General features: G+C 32.1%; 3 protein-coding genes across 3 annotated transcripts; all 3 read right to left on the reverse strand.

Annotated features, from left to right (window-relative positions):
• Nucleotides 1-132: 132 nt before the first annotated feature.
• On the reverse strand, nt 133-3398 carry LOC110643629 (triacylglycerol lipase OBL1). Its single transcript, XM_021796086.2, has 5 exons — nt 2978-3398; nt 2658-2851; nt 2453-2486; nt 859-1466; nt 133-646 (listed from the first exon to the last, which is right to left on the reverse strand). The coding sequence occupies exons 1-5, from the start codon at nt 3294-3296 to the stop codon at nt 404-406; spliced, it is 1398 nt and encodes a 465-aa protein (XP_021651778.1). The 5' UTR covers nt 3297-3398; the 3' UTR covers nt 133-403.
• A 5639-nt stretch (nt 3399-9037) lies between these two features.
• Nucleotides 9038-10230, reverse strand: LOC110643640 (transcription factor HEC1-like). Its single transcript, XM_021796098.2, has one exon. It carries the CDS (start codon nt 9977-9979, stop codon nt 9188-9190), a length of 792 nt encoding a protein of 263 aa, XP_021651790.2. The 5' UTR covers nt 9980-10230; the 3' UTR covers nt 9038-9187.
• A 4384-nt stretch (nt 10231-14614) lies between these two features.
• Nucleotides 14615-20007, reverse strand: LOC110643623 (protein ROOT INITIATION DEFECTIVE 3). The gene is made up of 8 exons (XM_021796079.2): nt 19615-20007; nt 19421-19534; nt 19201-19334; nt 18958-19105; nt 17761-17957; nt 16568-16695; nt 15171-15418; nt 14615-15053 (listed from the first exon to the last, which is right to left on the reverse strand). The coding sequence occupies exons 1-8, from the start codon at nt 19822-19824 to the stop codon at nt 14889-14891; spliced, it is 1344 nt and encodes a 447-aa protein (XP_021651771.1). The 5' UTR covers nt 19825-20007; the 3' UTR covers nt 14615-14888.
• Nucleotides 20008-22387: the final 2380 nt, after the last annotated feature.

Raw genomic sequence — 22387 nt, forward strand, 5'->3', positions numbered from 1 at the left:
ATGGTCAAGACATCTACTTGTTGCCGCGAAAATTGGGGTTTTAGTTTCTGATAGAAGTCTCCTTTGGATCTCATGAACTTTTAGCATGCATCTCAGCTGTTAAACATAATAATTACGATAAAAATTCGAATGTTTTGCTGCTTAAGGATTTGTTTGTTTGTCAAAGCCATTGTCGTGGAACAAGCACAGAAGAGGCGGCCACATGATACAAGTTGAAGCAACTGCTGTTTGTCACTATGAGACAACAGAGGTCCTAAAACGGAGGGTGGGATAACAGACCAAATCACGAAAACTTAATTCCCTACAAACTAAATCCCTTTCCAAAGCAATTTCAGGTCAGTTGAAACTGAGAGATTTTGTGCAACATGCAAACAATATAATTCAGCATCTAATTTTGGTGAAGCTATAGTTGGGGCAAGGATCCTAATCGGGTAGAATTGTCATAATCTTGAGGAGTATGAGCTGATAATCCTGGAATTGCCAAACCTATTATCCTAAACACTCTCATAAACCAGCCTTCTCTGTAGTTCCGACCTTTCACGCAAGGGATGATAAAACTCCGAATCAGCTCCCAAACAGCATTCAAGTTTTTGGGTATGGCCCAAAACAAATTGAAGTAGTTCTTGTTCGGCTCTTCCCACAAAACCTGTACAATTCCCAATCATAGGAGCCCACGCGTTAGTCACTTATTAATAGCTTAATTAACTATAGATTATGTCTAAACATGCTATTGTTAACTGTATAAAAGAAGTGTTGCTATGATCTTTCACTCAATATGAGGAATTGTCTCGTGAAAGATCAAAACATGTTCCAATTTTTAATTTATATAGTTATATTTAGGATATCGAGAGAACTAACCTTTCCTTGATACAAGCTATTGTAGTAGAGGCAAGGCCCAAAGTGCTTATACAAGAGAGTTGAATCATCATAGGGCAATCTAGGCACCATGTCATTGCAATAAACATACCTCAAATATCTCACATCATTCTCTTTCAACTTATCTTCCATGAAACCCCCAAATTGCCTGTCTCCAACTCTTGGCTGCCCAAAAGTGTAGACACCTTCCATTCTGTCCAGTAACCAGGCCTCTTTGTGTATAGCTAAAACACCCACAAACAATATTGCCAATGCCCCACCCAAGCTGTGACCTGTTACTATGAACTTTGCCTTTTCATTCTTGCTCAATATATCCCTCAGCACTCTTCTGATCTCGTAGTATGCATACAAATGGTCACTGTCTGGTGCAATTTCATTTGGCCAGCCATCCTTCTGTAGGCCTAGGGCATTCATAAAGCCACGGTGGATCTTACCAAAGCCTTGAAGCTCATACCATGAGATATCAACATCCGTGCACCATGCATATGCATCAAATGGGCTGGTGCCTCTAAATGCCACCACTATGAGGTTTGGGTCAGTGTTCGTATCTTGAAGCATGAAGGCTTGGGTTGAGTGTAGCCTCTGGTACCCTGTGAAGCATTGGGAATATAGACATTCAAACTACTAATGTTTTTCCTAATTTGGATAAATAAAAAAGAAATGTTGAAAGTGACAAATTCCTTTTAAAATGCTTTCACTCGTTGAATTTTTTTAAATAAATTATTTATAAAGAAAAATTAATTAACTTCTCAAACTTAATTTTCATTTTTTTAAATAATTATTTTTAAATTAAAAAAGAATTAAATTCTTTGATTTTAAATATAAAAATTATTTTTCAATACCACTTAATTAAAACTACCTCATTATATTTTTTTTTGATAAAATAATATATTTATTAATTTATGCTTTATACACTCCGTAAAAATCTATTATTTTACTGCAAATTCTCTTTAATGCCTTAATTTTTTACTGCAAAATCAAAATATTTTCTTTTCAAGTAATAATTCTTTATATATATAAGTAAATTTTAAATATAATAAAATCGAGATCCAATTGCTTGGAATTAGCAGAGCAATTTTAATTAAGATTGCCATTTTCCCTACTTCACTCCGTTCAAAATATGTCGTTTATTGTGATAATTTAAGCAATTAAAAAAGCTTTACAATTGTTTATCATTCTCTCTTATACAAGCAACCATTTTTAAATCTCATAGTCATTATCCCAATTTAATCATCTTCTACTTAATTCACGACCCAACTTTTAAAATAATAGCTTATACATTATCTAGATTTTTTATTTTTGTTTTTCACTTTAAAACAGTATTCTCATGTACATGTAAATGGATTGTTAAATATATTGTTTTTTTTTTAAAAAAAAAAAACTATCATTTAGATACGAATAACAGCATTTAAATTTACTCATTTTAAAAATTGAATACTATGAATTATGAACAAACCTAATATAGTTAACCATGTCTTAAACAATATTTGATTACTTAATTAATTAAGCATAAAGAATATAATATAATTTATCTTCTGAAGATGAGAAAGTAATTAGGTTCTTAATTAGCTCTTACCGTTCCAGAAGTTGTAAAAACCCAAGAAATCCATCTGCACCAAAATGGGAGTTAAAAAAAAAAAAGTCATCATTCCAGGGATACACATGCAATGAAAAAACTATTTATTTATCTAAAATTATATATATATATATATATATATATATATATATATATATATTATAATTTTATGTGTATATGTGGAATACAGTGTATGCATACTCACATTCAAGTGACCTGTAACTACGGAATTGATGAATGCTTCATTCTCGTAAGATAATTTAGAAGCCATCAAAGCCAGAGCTGATTTATATTTTCTGTGACCAGCTCTTAAACTCCTCTCCATTTCTAATCTCCAGTCAAGATTTCCCACCACCGATGTGAACGTTGCCGATGATCTATCCGGCTTCATCACATTTCCTGCATTCGAAATGAATCACAATTAGCATTTGATTAACCCTTTTCAAGCTACTTCTACTGCATGCGTTTGCATGGCCATTGGTCACTTGGTGCTCATTAATTTCCTATAATTAAAAATACTATTACCTTTCAAAAATTTCAGCATCAGCATGAAAAGCCCACCGTTGCTCGACACAAGATTCAACCACGTCTCTATTGCATTCCCTATCTGAGCCAAGGGAGTTCTATAAAAGAGAAGGAATTTTTGAACAACAACGGAGATGAATATAAGCCATCGATGACTAAAATCTCTTCTCCTTTGCTCTTCTGGGCACTCAACAAATCTTCTGCTCTTTACGTCAGATGAAAATAGGAGACGAATCAGTTCGAAAAAAGTTGCTTCCTCTGGATCAAGCAACAACTTATTGGGACAGAAGTCTTCACCATCATAGCTACGACCTGCCATAGCTTGCAAGCAATGAAAGAAATGATGGGTTATTAGGTTGCTATTGCTATGTATCAATGTCTCTTGCAAATATATCAAAGTGTGCTTTTCTTTTCATGTTTCGTGTATATATATAAAGATCGGCTAATGTTGGTGTCGTGCCCTAGTGCCTGGAAAAAAATTGGTCAGAAAGGGGAAAGAAGAAGACCAGTTCCCTTGTGGTGGCCTTTGGTCATTGTTCTAAATCAGAGGTTGGCGTTGACAATTCAAGCATCAAGGTGGTGGGGTGTTAATTATCTGCAAAATAATTAAAATATATGATACTTGAGCAGAATTCCACTTTGTTAATTTGCCAAATCATGCCTTGATATACAAACTGATTATGGCTTCTTTAATAATTAATTAGCAGTTGATCTAATTAATCAAGGAGTGATTAAACAATTAATAATGAGTTCCAAGGAATTCCAATATTGGAGTTTTGTTCATTTATTACAATGAGTTTTTTAGCCATTCAGTGGAAAATGGAAGTCGTTTTCAGAATATACTAATAACCAATGCCTAGGCATCTTTAATTCAACATCATCATCCTTATCCCCATCACCATTAAATGAAAGTTGTAATACTAGTTATAAATATTATTTATTAATGTGATTCAATTTAAAGTCATAAAGTTGTGGGATTCCTTTCCCTAATTTTGCATCATTATTTTAATTAATAATGTATTCAAGATCTCCCTTCTGCGATATTTCCAGCATAGATAATTCTTGTTGAATATTGTTTAACAAATTAAAAATCTGTTCACATGTTTAAATAATGTATTTGCACCTTGTGTATCTTTTCTCTTTGATCCTTCAAGATTTACTTTTATTATCTTTATAATTAAATACTTTCGTCTCATCTCCACTAATTGGCTTAGATTTTCCAAATGAAAATAGTCCAAATTATGGTTCTTTGGCAGGACATTTGCAAGTTGTATTTTGTATTTGTTTACATTAGCTCAATTATTTTGACTGTTGAATTAATCGTTTTTCTTTAAGGAAATCATTTCATTCTTGAATTCTACAAATCCTGATCAGTACATGATTTGGCCTCTAATAATTGTAATTTTATATTATTTTACTTAAATTAATGGGAAATATGTTCACTTGAAAATACCAAGATAAAAAAAAAAAAAAAAAAAAAAACAATAAATAACGGTGAGATTAGTGAAAAAGATGACAAGTTATTAGCATATACGTACATTAAAAAATGATTAACCATTGTGAAGAAGAGATCTGCCTCTGATCTTCCGCCTTTAATATGATGATCTCTAAGTTCTAATTTCTAAACTAAAAGATTGAACTGTGAATAATTCAAGAATTAGTGGTTTGTCCTATTAGCGGGTGATTCAATTGTAGCATAGTTTAATTAAGATGCTTAATTATTCTAATTAATGGGTTTCAATATTTGCTTAAGAAATATATTGTATTCAAAACATGATGGGCTTGTTTATTATTTTCCACCGGGGATTAACGCAACCCGGATTGGCTCTGTCCTTGTGCAGCTCGTCTGAGCTCTAAAGGAATGTGGTTAAGCCGGTGGGCTAAAGATATGCCAATCCATTCGAAAACCTCTTTAATCCTTTTTCTGGCCCAAACAAATCAATTTTCATGTTTATCCTGCATGCCTTATGATATAAAATCAAAGAAACATCTTGCAATTGACAAGCTATGATATATTGTTGATACAAAAAACGTCATATTGTACATGATGAATTCTTTATTCTGGTTGAGGCATTCTCTCTATCTAGACGAAGAATTGGTAAGAAGTTTCAATGATTTGAATGAAAAAAGTGTACCCCCCACCATTCAAATGGGACAAGAAGAGGGAAATGAGTATTAGGCTAAAAAGATTAATTAGTTTATGCATATATCTTGCTTCTTCTAGAGCCCCTCCAACCAAAATCTAATCAAATGGGACAATATATGAGGAAGAAGAATATTGGCCCTAAAAGATTAGATTGTTTGTCCTTGTTTTGGAGGCCTCCACCCTAAACCCAATCCTACCAACCAACCAACAAAGCATATTTCATTGTCTTGTTTTTAATCATTCACTCATTTTTGGTTGCTCCAGATCTTGTTTTCTCATATTATATTGCACCCCATCAACTTAGGTAGCTTCATATTCCTTTCTCTTCACCATTAACAACCCATAATAATATCTCTTAACACAGATTACAGAACAATTGCGTAATTTAAAATAGAATGTGGAAGAAAGACATGGTATGTTCCCAAATTCGTCTGTTTATGGGTAGAGGATTGATGATTATTTAGATTGATATTTTCCCCATATCATATTTGTATATATTAAATGTATGTCTGAGGAAATACAGTACATTTGGAGTGCAGTCGTAAAAGGTTTATGCCGTTTATTTGTAGGACAAGGGGGCAACTCCATTTCAATAGCAGAAATCCCTCATTACTTGGATGCTGGGACCTTAGTGGGAAGCTTCGCATGGGTGCTCTGAAAGCTTCACGGACCATCATATATTTTTCTCTCTCTCTCTCTTTCCTATATTTTTTCTTTTAAAAAAAATGAAAAAAGAAATAAATATTAATTTTTTTTTTTTTTGACATTTGTTTTATATCTCATAGATTGAATCTAATGAGATTTGGAATGAAATATGGAGGAACAAATGGGTTCTGGTGAAGCATGACCCTTAAGACATAAGCACTTCTCTCTTCCAATCCCGTAATGAGAGGCAAGGACATGCCTTGCTTCTGGCAACCATAATATCCTTTTTTTTATTTTATTAAAATGAAATATTATGATAAAATTTCATATGTAATAATTCGAAAAGTTTCATACTGGATCTACAGTCCACACTTACAATTTAGCCCGAGTGATTATGATGGTTTGGACTTCATAAAGAACTTAATGATGGATTAAATAAACAACTGGTAGACGTTTTCACTTCTCAGGGGCAAATTTAGGGCAATAGTCCAATATGGACCAATATATGTATATAATAAAATCTACTCTGCAGTGGTCCTAAATCCTAAGCCCAGCCCACAAAGTTAGTGTCAGATAATATTAATGAGAGCTCCAACACATAACGAATGGCTTCAGTGCCACTTAATTTATTCAAAATTCCAACTTAAACCTCCAATTAAGGCTCTATCCATACTATTGGAAAAGAGAGAAATTTGGCTTTATAAAAAGGTGCCTTTATTTTTTAAATTAATTATAATTATATTTTTATTATTTAAATTAATTTTAATATTTTTATAAATTTAAAATTTTTAATCCTACTTATATTTAACTTTAATTAAATATAAAATTTTATAAGAATAATTAATTAAAATAAAAAATTAATAAATAAAAAATAAAAAATATAATTAATTTATAATAAATCATAATAAAATATTTAAAAAAATTTGCAAAAAATGCATGGAAAAACATGAAATTTCAACGTTATATGACAACTCACAATTGAAAGTTGTTCAACTTATGAATGTTGGTTAATTTTAAAGTGGTTTAATTGAAATTTTGACGAGCATTTTCCTATCTTTGCCAATATAGTTTTATATAATTGTTAAAGAAAATTAAATTATGAGTATAAAGAACATACAACGCAAGTTTTGAAAAACATTAGTAATTTTGAATTGACTTTGTGATGATATTCTCTCCATCTTCTTTTATTGTTTTTTTAAATTATTTTACTTAAAATTATTTATCAAGATTAAAAAGTATTAATTAATTTTTTTTTTAAATTTACTCTTATTGTTAAAAAAATTAAAAAATATTAATTAATTTTTTTTTTAAATTTACTCTTATTATTAAATTCAATAATTATTTCTATAATTCTTTAAAACTCATCTTTCATTATTAATCATCATGAAAAACTTAAACAACAAATAACACTAAAGAAAAAGAGAGTGATTTTGCAGAAAAAAGCACATGGTACATTATTTTTTATATTTATATATGTTTCACATTTTTATAAGAGTCTTTCATATATGTTTTTTTTTTTAATATGAAATGTATTATATTTTAAAAAATTATTCAATATATTTAGTGAATGTGATTTATCACTTGCAAGATCTACCTCTTTATTTTATAATAATTCGTTTTTATATAAGTGAAAGGACTGTGAAATTTACCCAAAGAATAAATACTATTGTGTCAAACGCATTAAGGATAGAGCGTGAAAATTTAAGACTAATTATTATATTTATTAAGAATATTAAAAAATATATTTTTTTTATATAAATATAAATTATTATAAAATCTTTTAAAAGATAATATTTATTTATTAGATGCATTTAATAATTTTTTTTAAAATAAAAAAAAGTAATTGGAGAAGTAATAGAGTATGTTGACGTGGAGTGCCACGTAAGAGTATAGGTACAGAAGCGTTGACCATTAAGATTGAGTTGCACGTGTTAACATGCTGGCGGACGAGGACGTCATCTTTTTGCCACAATTGCATAGAAAAAGGCCACGGCTTTGTCAGACCTTCAAGTGCATTTCACATGCATGCATTTTACCCCAAACTCTCTCTTTTGGGTAATTATGTAATTAATTACTTAAATTTTGTAATAAAATAAATATTAAGTTATAAATGAATAATAATAAATTAATTAATTAATAATAATTTTTAATAATAAAATATAAATAAATTAAATAAAATAATATAAATAACGATTCCCTCTTTTATATATATATATATATATATATATATATATTTTTTTTTTTTTTTTTTTGATGGACCGACAAATAAAATTCACTTTAGAAATGCTTACCTCTATAGCGCTTCGCAATTCTTATTGAAAAAAGAAATTCAGGCATAAAATATCGTGAAAAAGAAAAGAAAAATCTGCTGCCGAGTTATCTTTCAAGCATACAATCATATACAGGCATGGATTAAATTCACACTTTCCATCTGGATTCCTCCTCTTTAAGAACAATAAAACATTAAATTCTTTAGAATTATATTTGATTTAATAAATTTATTAATTGGTAATAAAATTTAAATTAATAATTATCAATTTTTTTTCATATGCTTTGTCTATGAATTTGAACGTTTTAATTTGGTATCATAACCTCTCTAATAAAAAAAAAGCCGAGAGTTTATATATATATATACACAAGTTGAAGATATTTAGTGATCTGTGACATGCTGAAATAGATAGTGTTGTTCCGTTTGTCTTGTTGGTTTAAGTTGTGCATTCCATAGGCGTAGGGTAGCCATGGAGTAGGTGATGATTTTTTCTCTGATTTTCAGGATAAAAGTGTATCAAATTGACCTGGAAACGATGGCATTCTCATGTAATTGCCAACCAAGAGGAACCAATTGGGTGGTTTTTTTTTTTTTTTTTCTAGATTTTTCAAAGATAATTTGCACACTCTGTCAATCCACTAACATTTATGATCATAATTATTTTTTAATTATTTTTTTTTGGGTTTTTCAGGCTCAACCCTTTTCTTTTCTTTTCCTCTTTAAAATGTAATAGCATTTTGTTTCTATAATACACACCACTTTAATACTTTAATATCACCAGATTTTTCAATTTCTGTAGTTTCAAATACGCGATTTTGATTGCCATGAAATCATCAAGCAGGCTGGTGGCTTTCTTCCAACCATTTTTTGCTCATCTACGTACGTCACTGCAAGATTTCTCCCCAATAATAGAAGACGTAATAATTGATTAAAATATTCACCTACAAACTTTGAACAGTTGGGCTTCTCTGTTCTGAAGATTGCAATTATTGGCAGCAAATAAAAACAAGGATTTCATGGGTGGCCTGATTAATTAAAGATTAATTTGAAATACAGATAATAACAATGGCAAATGCATAAATAATTAAGCTTTTTACAGTCCCACAGAGCTAACATTGACATTATGGGACCATTAATATGAGTTAATTAATTATGCATCTTCATAATGTTGAATATTTTGATGTGGAGGCTCCTGCAGGTTGGCCTTTCCCACGGGAAGGTAACTTCCTCTGGATATTGCCACGGGGAATCCGATCCCAGATGATGATGACCTATTAGCCTGGGCTCTCTCCAGTGACTGCACTTGGGTCTTCAAGAATTTCACGTAGTGAATTGCCTCATCTAGCATGGATGCAGTGTCCATTTTGGTACCTCCAGGTACTAGTCTTTGAAGTATCCTTATTCTCTCGCTTATCCTTTCCCTTCTATGGCGTGCAGCCACACTTTGAGGATCTTTCGAAATCTTCACGTTTCTACGCTTTGGTGGCTTCACAGATTCTGGGTCTATGTGGATTGGTTGCATGGCTGCAATTCGAAAGATCATCTCCCTCATTGCAGCCAATGAACTCTTCTTCTGGGATGGTGTAGAATAAGCATTTGGACCTGGGAATTCTCCAATGCCTCTCCATCTCGATGTGGGTGGATTTGATAGGAAAGCAGCTGGGGGAGATTCCTGTTGAATTGGGGTGTTATTACTAGTAAATGTTGTATTAGATGGCATGGCCATAAAAGAAGGCGAGCTACCAATATGCGGGTTATCGATAAAATGAGGGATCGCATTAGAAGCAACACTGTTGGTGCTTGTACTTGCACCAGGAAACTCAGTTGGCGGGGCTAAATCAGCAATATCATTATAGGCACCGTAGAACTCGGGGAGTTTGTCCATCATCATCATCATCTCCATCTGATCTTCTGTTGCAGACTTTAACTGGTCAATTTCCATGGCTTATTCACTTTCTTTCCTTAAAGAGAGAGAGAAGAAGTATTTAAAGGATGAGAGAGAGAAGTGAAATGACTGGAATTAGACAGGGATGGGGAAGAAAAGATGAAGGAGAAGAGCGAGTAAACTAGGAGTTTTATCAGAATTTTGCAGTGAAAGGTAAGGGTATGGAGAGTACTGGAGACAAGAAGTACTAGTGGAAGTGAAAAGAAAAAATAATATAATTAAAAATAAAGAAAAGAAAGTGATATCGGGAACAGACAATAGTGTGAAAGAGTGTATATATACATAGAAGCAAGTGGCAAAGAAAAATATTATAATATATTGGAGAGTATGAGTGCGCTTTGCACTTTTGTTATCACAAAGTTGGTGAGCTTTTGTTTCTTTCTCTTTCACCATCTCTATGAATACGATTATGAAACAATCTCTCTGCCCCAAAGCTTAGGGATAATTTGTTCAAATTTTGTATTATCATAAAGCAGATTGCTACCTGAAAAAAGCATCATATATAATATTTAATGCGTGCTGCTGCCTCATTTTGATCTGTACAATCCCCATTGTAGGTCCTTCTTCAAGATGAATCAGACTATATATTGTAAATTAGATACTGGTATTAAATGATGGCAACCATATGAAAAATGATAAATAAAAGTAATTGGCTTGTATTTTTTTTTTTTTTCCTTTCAACGTACGTACTGTTTATTGAAGCTCAAGGTGAAGTAGGTGGTCCTACCATTTGAAGGGTTCAGATCTACAAGCTGTTTCCAGGGCTACCTGCATAAGTAACTTTGATGGAGTGCATGAATGATTATGGATATGAATGTATAATTTATTTACACTGTCAAAAATTTCACCCCACTCACATGACAGGTGTCAGAAATCTCACCAGACCCCTTAAATGAGATTCTTTCCTAGTCGACGGCGAGAAATCCGGTGCCGTTGGATCTAGTGGCATGGAGAAAAACTAGTGTACATTCAACGAAATTCATTATGTATGAGGTGCTGCATCTACAGGCTAAATTAACCTCCTCCTCTCATTGGAACGGAACGCTTATCGAGATGGATGAGGTTACAGGTGATGTGGTGGAATTGGCTAACAAACTTCACCAGGCTGAGGCTGATGAGTCTTACTTTGCCACTTCCTCAATTTACGACATCCTCTGCCATTAATTGCTTTTCTGCTTCCCTTTCAAGTTTTACCTTTCGTTCCATTACCATATAAACTTCAAGAGTTATACTTGAATTTTAAATATCATAATAATAATTTCTTAAACATAAAATTTTTTAAATTTAAAAATTTTATATAATAAATTCTTTTAATTTTTGATAATTAATGTAAAAGTAATGTATAAATTTATAATAACGTGAATAATTACTATTATTTTTAGAAAGTAAAACTATTCTAATTAACAGCTATATAGTTAGTGCTTAATTATATCATATAATTAAAATTTTTTTATAATTAATATATAAAATAAATTAATTAATTTTATTACTACCATAAAAAAAAATTTAATTATATCACTTTCACTCTAAATTGTGTAAACCAATTATGGAAAGAGACAATTATTGAAGCTTATCTTTTCCTTACCTCAAATCATCTCTGTTCTCTTTTGTACCAAACTACCAATGATTTTGATAGCAACGTGGATGTAGAATCATTTAATCGGGAACAAATTTTATTTTTTATTAAAAATATAATAATCATTCATACATTTTATTTTTTTAAATTAATTTTAATTATGTATAATAATTAAAATAGAAAAATAAAAAATACTAAAACATTAAAATTTACAAGTTATTTATATATTTCATTTATCTAATTTTAGGTTTTATTTAATAAAATTCAGCTATTACTGAATTTTGAATATTTTAATGATTATATGTAAATATTAATAATTATGTTAATATTAATATTATAATGCATAAATATTTTTATATATTTAAACATTTTAATAAATTTTATGATACAAAAATATAGTATAAAGTTTTTATTTAATAATTTAGTAGAATTTTTTATTGATTTTTGAGGGGCCTTGCCTCCTTGGCATCGTCCATAGTTCTAGGCTGTATTATTTTCAGACTTATGAGATATTAAATTTAAATCTTAAATGGTAATGAACTAATAGAAGAAAAAAATATATACTTATTAATACTAATTTATTTATGAAATTATAATAAAATTTAATTCAATAATAATAAAATTATTTTTAAAATTATAAAATTTTGATTTTAAATAATTAGTATTATATTTAATTTTTTTCATCTTTATTTATTCAGTGAATAAAATTATTCCATATAAAATAAATAAAATAGAAATAAGATTGTGGGCCTATTTGCATGGAGCCCACATCTTAGCAGATGCTGATATGATGTAGACGTTGATAAGGAGACATATAGGGTCTAGTCGGAGAGGGTTAATGCTTAGTGATATTGAAAACGACAAGCTTTATTTTGGAAGAAGATAACGGCGTTTAATTCTTTTTGGCTTCCAGCAATTTGCCATTCTGGAGCATTGACGTAGTTTTGGCCACGTTTCAGATTCGGTTTAAATCCGCCAATTTTACACTCTAAATTATTGTTTCATTAATTCAATTTAAATCATAAAAAATTAGAGTGAATTAATTTTAATCTCTTTCTTTTAAATTTTAAATCATATTAAATTTAAGTAAAGATAAGTCATCGAATCGAAAGCATTGATTTTTAATATTTTTTAATATTTTTTTTCATATTTTTTAAAAATAAAACTCATAATTTTATATAGAAAGAGCATATTGTTATGATTGATTGAATCCATGCACGCGTAAAATAATGCATGAAAGAATCATGTAATTGCCAACAGTATTACAATATATAGTTGATTAAATATATCTCTTAAGTTGGAGATTTCACAATGACAGTATTCGATGAACATTAACATCATTTTCTGTACGCGATAAGTTTCATATAATCAAACATTAAATAAAATTAGATCACTTAGATGATTTAATTTTTATTTTATCTGCCTTCTTTGCATGCACATGCGACCTTGCAGAGATATCATCTTCAATTTCCGGAGAAAGATATATTACGTACACTTTTGAATAAATATGATCGGTTTAGTTATAAACTAAAGCTTGAGATAATTATATATATATATATGAGTGTATATTTTGTTTGGCAAGAACAGATTCTTAAAAGTGAAAGTGGGAAAATGCAAATAGGGTTTGAGTCATCAGTAAGAGGACGATGATGCTCTCTGCTTTGCAGATGAGGATATAGAGAGTGTGTGTTTTTTGGGGTGTAATTTCCTGTTTTCTTTTCTGCAACACCAATACAAAACACAGAAAACTCTCTCCCCCTGATTTCAAAGCACTGTCTGTCCAGATCGAGGACGAGAAGTACCCTGTTACTGTATATTTTTCTCTATGCTCTCTCTTCCCATTAAAATAACGAAAAAAGTGTGCTCTTTATATATATAGAGAGAGAGAGAATTTTCTTTTGATCAACAGGACATGAATGAATAAAGAGACATGTTCTCTGCAAGAAGAGGTTCGATTGGATAAAGAGAATCCATGTGGGAGAGATCTTGATGTTGGGTTGGTGTTTTTACATTGCATAATCGTCACAGTTGCATCCACCTTATCTTCTCTTCCCCACTTCCCATTATATTATATTTTTTTATAATATAATAATAAATCAACATATTTTAATCATTCTTGATTGTCCCACTTTCGTCACCCTCCCCTCTCTCATCGGGAAGAGCAGGCAGGCTAGCTCAGAGAAGAAAAGGAACGTTCATAATATTTTATTTTATTAAAAAATAAAATGAAAATGGCCCCACATTTTTCTTCTCTCTACATGATTTTCATCACTCCAACTTTGGGTCGTTTTCCTGTTGCCAAATTGCTCATATCAGAGAGTGAAGCAAGTCATCTTGTGATTCAGCTTTTGGTGAGCCTCGTTCTCAATATGAGGGGCTAAGGGCACACCACTCTTAAAAGGAAAAGGGTATAGAAACTAGAAGAGAGGTTCGGTCGTGCAGGCTTTTATCATTGTAGGTAAAATCATCTGTTTTCGCTAGTGGATAGTAGTTTGTGTTGTGTTCGCGTCATCAAATGAGAGCTGATCTCAGAATTCGGCTTTTTCCTTCAACTGTAAATATTGGCCTAAGCACTTCTTGGGCTCTGCGTGCATATCTTGTAAACTGTAATCAGTAGGTTCTAGGCCCATAGATGTTGCTATTTACGCAATCTTCACAAATTGCACGTAACTTCTCAGAAGTGCCATTATGATTTGATGATTTCTGTGTTTTATTCTTCCTCTGTTCTATGCAGTTGGCCTGGCCCTGTCAATGTTTATATTGAAAATGAAACTCCACCAAATATTCTTCTCACCAGAGAGAATTTGGTGCTTTTATTGTATGCCAACCAATTTTTGCAGGATGAGGCATTACATTGCGTTCACTTGTGTCACCATTTGTAATGAATTTTTCTAAGGCAGGATTCCAAATGCAATTAAACGATAAAAAAAACACTTCAGATAAGGATTCCTAACAAATGTCCATTTCTAAAGTAGGTTTGGACTTCCAAGGGCAGTACACCAATGTTTCCTAAGATGAAGTCATTACTAGCAAATGCCCGAAAGCAATAAAACTGGTGAAACAAATGGATGACCTAGATTGAGTGGAACAGAATTCTGATCCTAAATAATGAAGTTTGTTACATAATGACTCACCAGAACTTTCTGCATTTCCAACTAAACAAAAATGAAAATTTCCAAAGCAACTCCCACGATTAAGAAGAATGAAAAAGTGAATGGCTCAATTCTCTCATCATATTGACGATAAATAAATAAATATATATATATATCCAAAATTTTAGAAGCTGCTCGCGAAAGGAGAATCGAATAGCCTCAGCCCTCAGGTTAAGTTTTAATTGGTGTTTACCTCATTATCTCCCTCCAATATTTCATTTACACACAATTCATGCAAATTGTCATACATTTTCTTCCACTTCTGAAGCATTTGCGTATAATGCGTGCAATCCAGCTTTAGTCTCTCCACCTCCATTTCAGCTGCAGCAGCAGAACCTTGTTGCTGCAAATAAGGCAAAGAGAGGTCACTGCTTATGATAGAATATCAATGGAGAAAAGGATCCTGATATCTAAATTAAAAAAAAAGCAGCTTAAGTACATCCATGAGACAGTTAAAAACCTTAAGTTCTTTGATTTGATTATCAATCACTTGACAGCTGAGGTATGAAGCATCTGGAGGACCATTGTAAGAAGACTGGAGCCTAATAACTGCATTAATTCCTGTGTTTTTGTCTGTTGAGTTCACATATTTATCCAGTGGAGGTGGCAATAATGATCCATGCCTTCTTGAGGAAGCTTGCACATTTAATGATACTGGAGGATTCAGATAAAGTGGCCACCTAACAATTTGGATGTTGTTCACAGGACCTGGAAAGAATAATAAATCAGATAAAAAGACTGACTAAACAGTAACACATATGCATACATGCATGGTCCAGCTTGGTGCAATTTAGAGTTTTTCCCAACAAAACCGAAAAATAATGTTCGATATCTTTTTAAAACCAAATCAAACTAAACCAAAATATTACAGTTTGGTTTGCTTTTTAATGTGGTTTGAATTTTATTTTTATCTTAAATACATTAAAGAGTAAAAAATATTAATTATAATATAATAATTCAATAATATTAAAAAAATAGTTAGAAAAAAATCTATAAATATGCATTAAGCCATTAACATATGAAGCTTATATTTAAAAGAATATATACATTCAAATTTAAAATATAAAAATATGTAAGTAATTTACCATTTAGTGTTGTGGCTTGAGGAGCAGAGAAAATTAGTAGGTAATAAAACTTGTAATCAATTCTAGAAGACAAGTAGTTTGAATTGTTGAATAAATCCATTCGAGATATATTAGAGACGATCAACAACTGAATACAAGAATATCTCTCTCTCTCTCTCTCTCTCTCGTTTCTTTTCTTCTACTTCTTCCCCCTCCCCCTCTTTCTTGTGCCTCTCTTTGTACAACATTTATATAGATGAAAAGGTGTATATATATATATATATATATATATATATGGTTCAGTTTGGTCCCTTAAAATTAGAAACCAAACTAAACCATAAGCCATTTTTTCTATTTGACAAACCAATTTGTGCTTACCCTTAGCATGCAAACACATAGACATACAGCTAATATGGTGTTATGAAATTTTCTACCCCACAGTTTCTAATAGTTCAAACATGTATCGGATATGCTTACAATCAGGGATTAAAATTTACCATATCGACTTGTTAATCTGTTACAAGGTAATAGTTAAACAGGCCTTTTTTCCATTTAGTTTCTGAAGTGAAGAGTGAAGACTGTTGCTTATAGTGTACAATGATTAGAGAATATATATATCTAGCTTTACTAATCCTTTCTAGTTATTGGGATAAGTTTTAGTGGCAAAAAATGGGAAAGATGATATTTTACAAAGGCTGTACCACTGCAGTACAAGAATCACAACTAAATCAGGCACCAGAGAATAATCATATGAAACATACAAAAACAGAAACTCAGGTCTTTTGAACAAAACCTGTTGCATGTTTAAAGGTGCAAACAGGATCATAGCTTGTGGCATCCCAAATGCGGATCACGCCATCCACTGATCCGGATAGCAATAAATTTCCATTTGCACTATATGCTAAGCAAGTAACAGGCTTACTGTTCAAAAACACAGCATTTGTAAGTATATATCCAAATCATGCAGGAACTTCATGTTATATAAGTATAATTCATTACTAGCAAACAAAATATTACAAACGTAATACACCTTAAAGCCCCAAAACTAGAAGACTCAACTGCAAAAATTGTAGTTCCAAACCCGAGTTATGGAAATATTAAAGCATGAGATTGACTTGAAGAAGATAACTGAGAATGAAACTATAAAAATCACTGTTCAGCCAATTATAGTGAAATCACAATGCCAATCAATAAGAAAGGTTCTTCTATGTTTCTTGGACACATTTATATTATCCACCTTCAGCATCTTGTTGCCAGATCCATAAGAGCTAGAATTATGAAAATGCAGGTGAATTTCTGGTAAAGCAATTCTAGAATTCATTATATTGGGGGAAGCTGTGCTTTTCTATATTTTGTATTATTTTCTTCCTCTCGTTATTTTTCCCTCAAGTGATTCTTGAATGTTTGCTTTCTCTCCCTGGCTGCATCAGGCAATGCATACTTTGCTAGCAATACATTGTTTAGCCACTCTTTGTCTATGGTCAAGACCAACAAAGGGCATTTGACCACCAAAGTCATAAAAGAAAATTCTTTATACTTTATCTAGGTAAATGATGTAACATAATTGAACTCATACACAAGCATTTTTTATCAAAGAGTGCAATAAAAAGTTCAAAGAAACCACAAGAACTACAAACAGATAAAATAAAAACATTTTAGACAAGTTTAGCAACATTAACGGAAACCTCATTTTAAAACAATAAATAGAACACTAAGCTAGCTTAGAACTATGAGCAACAATAGTAACATGAATGAGGCATAGGGCAATTGAATCTTCCATAAAGAAATAAATTAATTATCAACCTGACTTGTGCCTAGCAGCAAAACTAAATGCCACAAAGCATACACCAAAAAGATTTCATCAAACAACATATCACTTGGGTAGTTAAGAACGGTATTGAACAATTGCAACTTGGAACATCAAAAATTACACACTATACAGTTCCCTATATTTATGACATATGCAACATAAAACAAATCACAAACCTGTTATATAATGAACTAACAATATGCAACCAATGACTTTTGCTAGAGGAACTGTCAGCATTTAGTGCAGCAATGTATATATTTCCATCTCTACTGCCAGCATAGAAGACATGTTCACCAGGTTCTAAAGCAATTGCATCAATTACTGAGGGAAACACAACATTTCTCAATAATATCCCCTTAGATAAGCTCCACACCTGAGACAAGATACATCAGAATAACTTAATACAAATTTCACAGGACAAATAATATTTATAAGCAAATTATAAGCACTGCATTAATTCTATAAATGTGTTGTTAGTCAAAAAGATGTCAATTCAAAAGAATGTATCACATTAAGAATGTCAGAGACTAAGAGGGGGGAAAACCCTTTTTTTTAAGAAAAAAAGGAAGAAAGAAAAGAAAGAAAGAATTTAGATACTAAAGCAAATAGGCAAGATGATGGATTGAACCATTAGAAAATTAATTGGGAATTTTAGGGACCCTAAATCTCACTGTAATCATTTTTTGTTATTTCATACTATATGTAATTCTCCCTGTAGAGGGAAAAACATCCTTTTGCAGTGCGATATTTTATTCAACTGTTTAAGTACTTTTATTGCCTCTGATTACTCAAAAAGCATGGCATACGAACAGCTATATCAACTTACCCAAAAAAATAAATTTAAAAATATCATTTTTATTATTGGTGAAGAATTTTAAAACCCCATTTTTATGGTTGGCCAAGTTAGTATGTAATTTTATCTCTATTTTGTTTCAAATGAATCATTGGTGCAAGTCCTTTTCTTTTGGTACACCTTTATCTCATCTCTATTGTAGGATCAATATCCCCTGCAATCCCATTCTAAAAGATAGATCTTGAGTACAAGGAAAACTACCCTGGGATATCTCATAATGACCAGTCTTAATTATCACAGAAAATCCCCAGCTCTGGAATTAAGGATTCAAGTTGTATGACATAATAATGGAATTAAGGATTCAAGTTGTAGGACATAATAATATATTTCTAACACGTATAAAGAAAAGAACTACTTGCCAAATTTAATGTTTTGCAGACTCCATTCCAATGACCTGTCTACCATGATACTACATTTCTCATCATGTAAGATAAATGAATTCCGAACCAAGTAATGAAGTCAAAAGCATAAACTAGATGAACTAGATATATACAAATCATTAAACAAAGAGGACACCAACCTTACAAGTTCGATCCTCAGAAGCTGCAATTATAATTGCACGGCCTCCTCCATAACCTGTTACTATATCAGTTACCGGTGAAGTGGTCCCTAGAAAGCTGTGCTCATAGAGATGGCTTGACTGCTCTGTTTGATAATCATCAAATATCCTGATTCGTGAAAGATGTGCAATTATACCCAATAATCATGACAATTAAGCAGTAAGAAAGGGGCATATACAAGCAAAAGCAAGAAAATTAAATACATGAGAAGTGACCAGACTCTAACAGATCCATCCTCTGCCCCAGAAACCAGAAACGAATCATCCTTTGTAAACACCAAGCACGTAACTTCCCTATAATGAGCACGCCATTTCTTAAGCAATCTACCAGTTGCAACCTAAGTCCCATAAATAAAAAAAGGCATTATGATTACAAGCTAAACAGGTCAAAACTTATAAACCACGTTAAGAGAGAGAGTGCTACCTCCCAAAGGTAAATATGCCCAGACAAACCTCCACCAACAATATAGGCGCCTTCGCTGTTAGCAACAAGCGGCTTTATTGGCTCCTCCGGAAAGCTCTTGACCTCTACTTGAGGCTGTCAATTTAAGGAAATCGAAATTTTTATTTGATAAGAGGAATTATATCAAACAGTTTATGTGGACTGGACTACCATACCTTAGTCCAGGACCAATAGTGAATAGAGCCAGATGATGCATGGGGATCGCGCAGCTGAGAAGAGGCGAGGAAGCTGCGGCCTACGCAGGTAAGGCCGTGAGGAGTAGAGGCGCAGAATTTATACCGTAGGAGTTCGGCGCCTGTTTGGAGGTCCCAGCAACCGATACCACCGTCGATTGAGGAGGAAGCAATTAGTACTTCTCTTTCCATGGTGATGGTGGAATTGGTGTTTGGAGGTGAGTGTTTAAGCGTTTTCTCGTTTAAGAGATGTGGGAAGCGAAAGTTCCAAGTTGAGTGGTTTTGTTAGGGTTCTGGATTGAGAAATAAGCTGTAGAAAATGGGACAAAAACGACGTCGTTGTAACAGGTAGAGTCGTAGCTGCACAGTTACGTTAACATAGGAGGTTGTTTTATGTTTTATAAGTCATGATACCAGCATACCACGATGGTATCAGTGGATTGAGGCCCATTCCGGCCCAATAACTACCTTTTAACAAAAAAACTCATGTTTTTTTTTTAATTAGCGTAAATTAATTCGAAAATCTTTATTAAATTTAAAAGAAAAAAAAAGAGAGGACAAATCTAATTCTATTCAATGGAGTGGAGAGATTACCACATGGCTATGCTATAAGACAAGACATAGGTCATTGCTTCTTAATTATGTCCTTTGGATGGATTATATCAAATTATAATCAATTATGAATATTTTTTATTTCTGTCCTAAGAAAGGTCCATTTTTCACCTGAATTACTAGATGAAAATCTAGGGGGACAAATGTTGTCCACATATATTTCATCTCCCTGCAACCAAAACATGTGCAACCCAAATTCATCTTCTATTTCCATAGCACACTGAAGCAGGTGCAGCTCTTGGGATGTAATTTAAACTAGTAATTTATAACATGAAACGGTTTGTCGTTCAGGCAAATGCAGCCTCGATAATATATATACATCTTCTTTCTACTTGGAATTTTTTTGCCAGTTTGTTTAAGGGCTATATGTGCATGGGCTGCCTGCAATTAACCAGACAAAGTCTAAAAAAAATTAGTTATAAAAATCTGGAAATTCCAATCTATTTGCCTCAGTCTCAGGCCTATTTCGTATATCTAAATATTGCATACCTTTATATTATTAATATTGATAATTAAATGAGTGTTTTGTACGTCGTCAATAAAGTGCTCTACATAAAGAAGCATCAAGAAATGTCAACAATTAAAGGTGCGTTCAAAGACCAAACAAAGCACACAAGTCTTTTTTATGAAAACCCATCTCTCTCTTTTCCTTTTCTTTCTCTTTTTAATTCTTTCTTATGTAAAAAAAAATGAAAAATAAACAAAAAGAAGCTGAGTTTCGTGGTCCAATACGGCTGTTAAGCAACACGAAAACATCAATTGCTTTAAAGCATCTTTACCTGATGATCCGTATCCACTTTAGAAATGCCCCGTCGCCTACTTTTTAGTATTACCCTTCTTCTTGTTGTTGTTCTTCTTCTACTTTAAATATATGTAAAAACATGGACTAGACGTTTCCTTCTACACCGCACGTGAATATTCAAGTCACGTGCGATGCTTCCGAAAAGACAAAGGCTTATGGGAGAGAAGCATCCGAGTGTTGTCAAAACTAGGGTTAGGGTTTTATTTTTTTTTTTGTATGGGCGCGACGAAATCATTGCACGACAAAGATATTCCAAGAATACTATACTTTTTTTATCCCTCTTAGGCTCTAGAGACTTAAAATGGACCTTTCTTAACCTGCTTTCAGCTCTGTCTCCTTATAGTTTCTCTGCGTTGGATAATAAATAACAGCCAAATAAAAAGAAAAGAAAATTACATATAGATATATGGATAAGCATGTAACAAACAAAGACCCAAGAAAAGATAAAAGAACAAGTAGAAATGCTATGCTTAGTCAAACTTTTGTGTCAAACTTTACTTGTAGAGAGATGTTGGACAATGGGACAAGTAGTGAAGCCATAAAAGAGATCGGTTTTTAGCAAATGGGGGTTTTGTTCAGCTAGCTACAAGTCAAGAGTCTCTATCTTTATGGGATGTGTCTGAAAGAAAGAGAGAAGGAGTTTGGAATTAGTGAAAAGAGGTATATGTAGGAAAAGAGGGAAGGAGGAGAGGGCCGATCCAAAGAGAGTTTTGAAGAAGTTCATCAGACACTTAAAGTAGGAAAGGCAAAGGTTTCTGCTCCTCCGAGGAAGTATAGAAGCCTTGATAGAAACATTTCAAACCACATTTTTAGTCAGTTTCTCTTATATTTCGCTTTCATCTAATGGCCAACTCTTTTTGTTTTTTTGTTTTTGTTCTTGTCCTGTCTTTCTTTTTTTTTTTTTTTAATCTCAAACTCCTTTATATTTGTTTTATTTTTATTTTTTTGCCATCTTTTCCCATTGACTGACAGTTCATAGAAACGAGAAATAGAGATTATAACCTTCATCAAGAAAGAAATGATGACCTTCTTTTCCTAAATAACAGTATCATTTCTCTTTTGACAATAATAGGGATAATGATAATTATGATGGCACTGCTAATAATAAGGTTTTGAAACGAATTTATCATGTTGGTTTTTGCTGCTTTTTTTTTTTTTTTTTGTTCCTTTTCATCCACCTGTTTATGAATTTATTTGAAAACCATATAGCTGTACATATCATCCATTAATGGGACTAATCAAAGAAAGCCCTAGAGAGACTGTCGATGAAACATCCTGAAACCTTCTCAGCTTTTTTTTTTTTTTCTTTTTCAAAACCACCAAAAAGGAAAGCATCAAGAA

The sequence above is a fragment of the Hevea brasiliensis genome, chromosome 12 (assembly GCF_030052815.1).
Source record: "Hevea brasiliensis isolate MT/VB/25A 57/8 chromosome 12, ASM3005281v1, whole genome shotgun sequence".
Classification (NCBI taxonomy): domain Eukaryota; kingdom Viridiplantae; phylum Streptophyta; class Magnoliopsida; order Malpighiales; family Euphorbiaceae; genus Hevea; species Hevea brasiliensis.

Excerpts from the sequence above, each read along its gene's own strand:
- LOC110643623 (XM_021796079.2), bottom strand. The coding sequence starts at position 19,824 with ATGGAAAGAGAAGTACTAATTGCTTCCTCCTCAATCGACGGTGGTATC. Across the intron at positions 19,535-19,614 it reads ACTATTGGTCCTGGACTAAG|CCTCAAGTAGAGGTCAAGAG; the intron begins GTATGGTAGTCC and ends TTAAATTGACAG. Across the intron at positions 19,106-19,200 it reads AGAGTCTGGTCACTTCTCAT|GATATTTGATGATTATCAAA; the intron begins GTATTTAATTTT and ends TTCACGAATCAG.
- LOC110643629 (XM_021796086.2), bottom strand. The coding sequence starts at position 3,296 with ATGGCAGGTCGTAGCTATGATGGTGAAGACTTCTGTCCCAATAAGTTG. Across the intron at positions 2,852-2,977 it reads GATGCTGAAATTTTTGAAAG|GAAATGTGATGAAGCCGGAT; the intron begins GTAATAGTATTT and ends TTTCGAATGCAG. Across the intron at positions 1,467-2,452 it reads TTTTTACAACTTCTGGAACG|GGTACCAGAGGCTACACTCA; the intron begins GTAAGAGCTAAT and ends AATGCTTCACAG.
- LOC110643640 (XM_021796098.2), bottom strand. The coding sequence starts at position 9,979 with ATGGAAATTGACCAGTTAAAGTCTGCAACAGAAGATCAGATGGAGATG.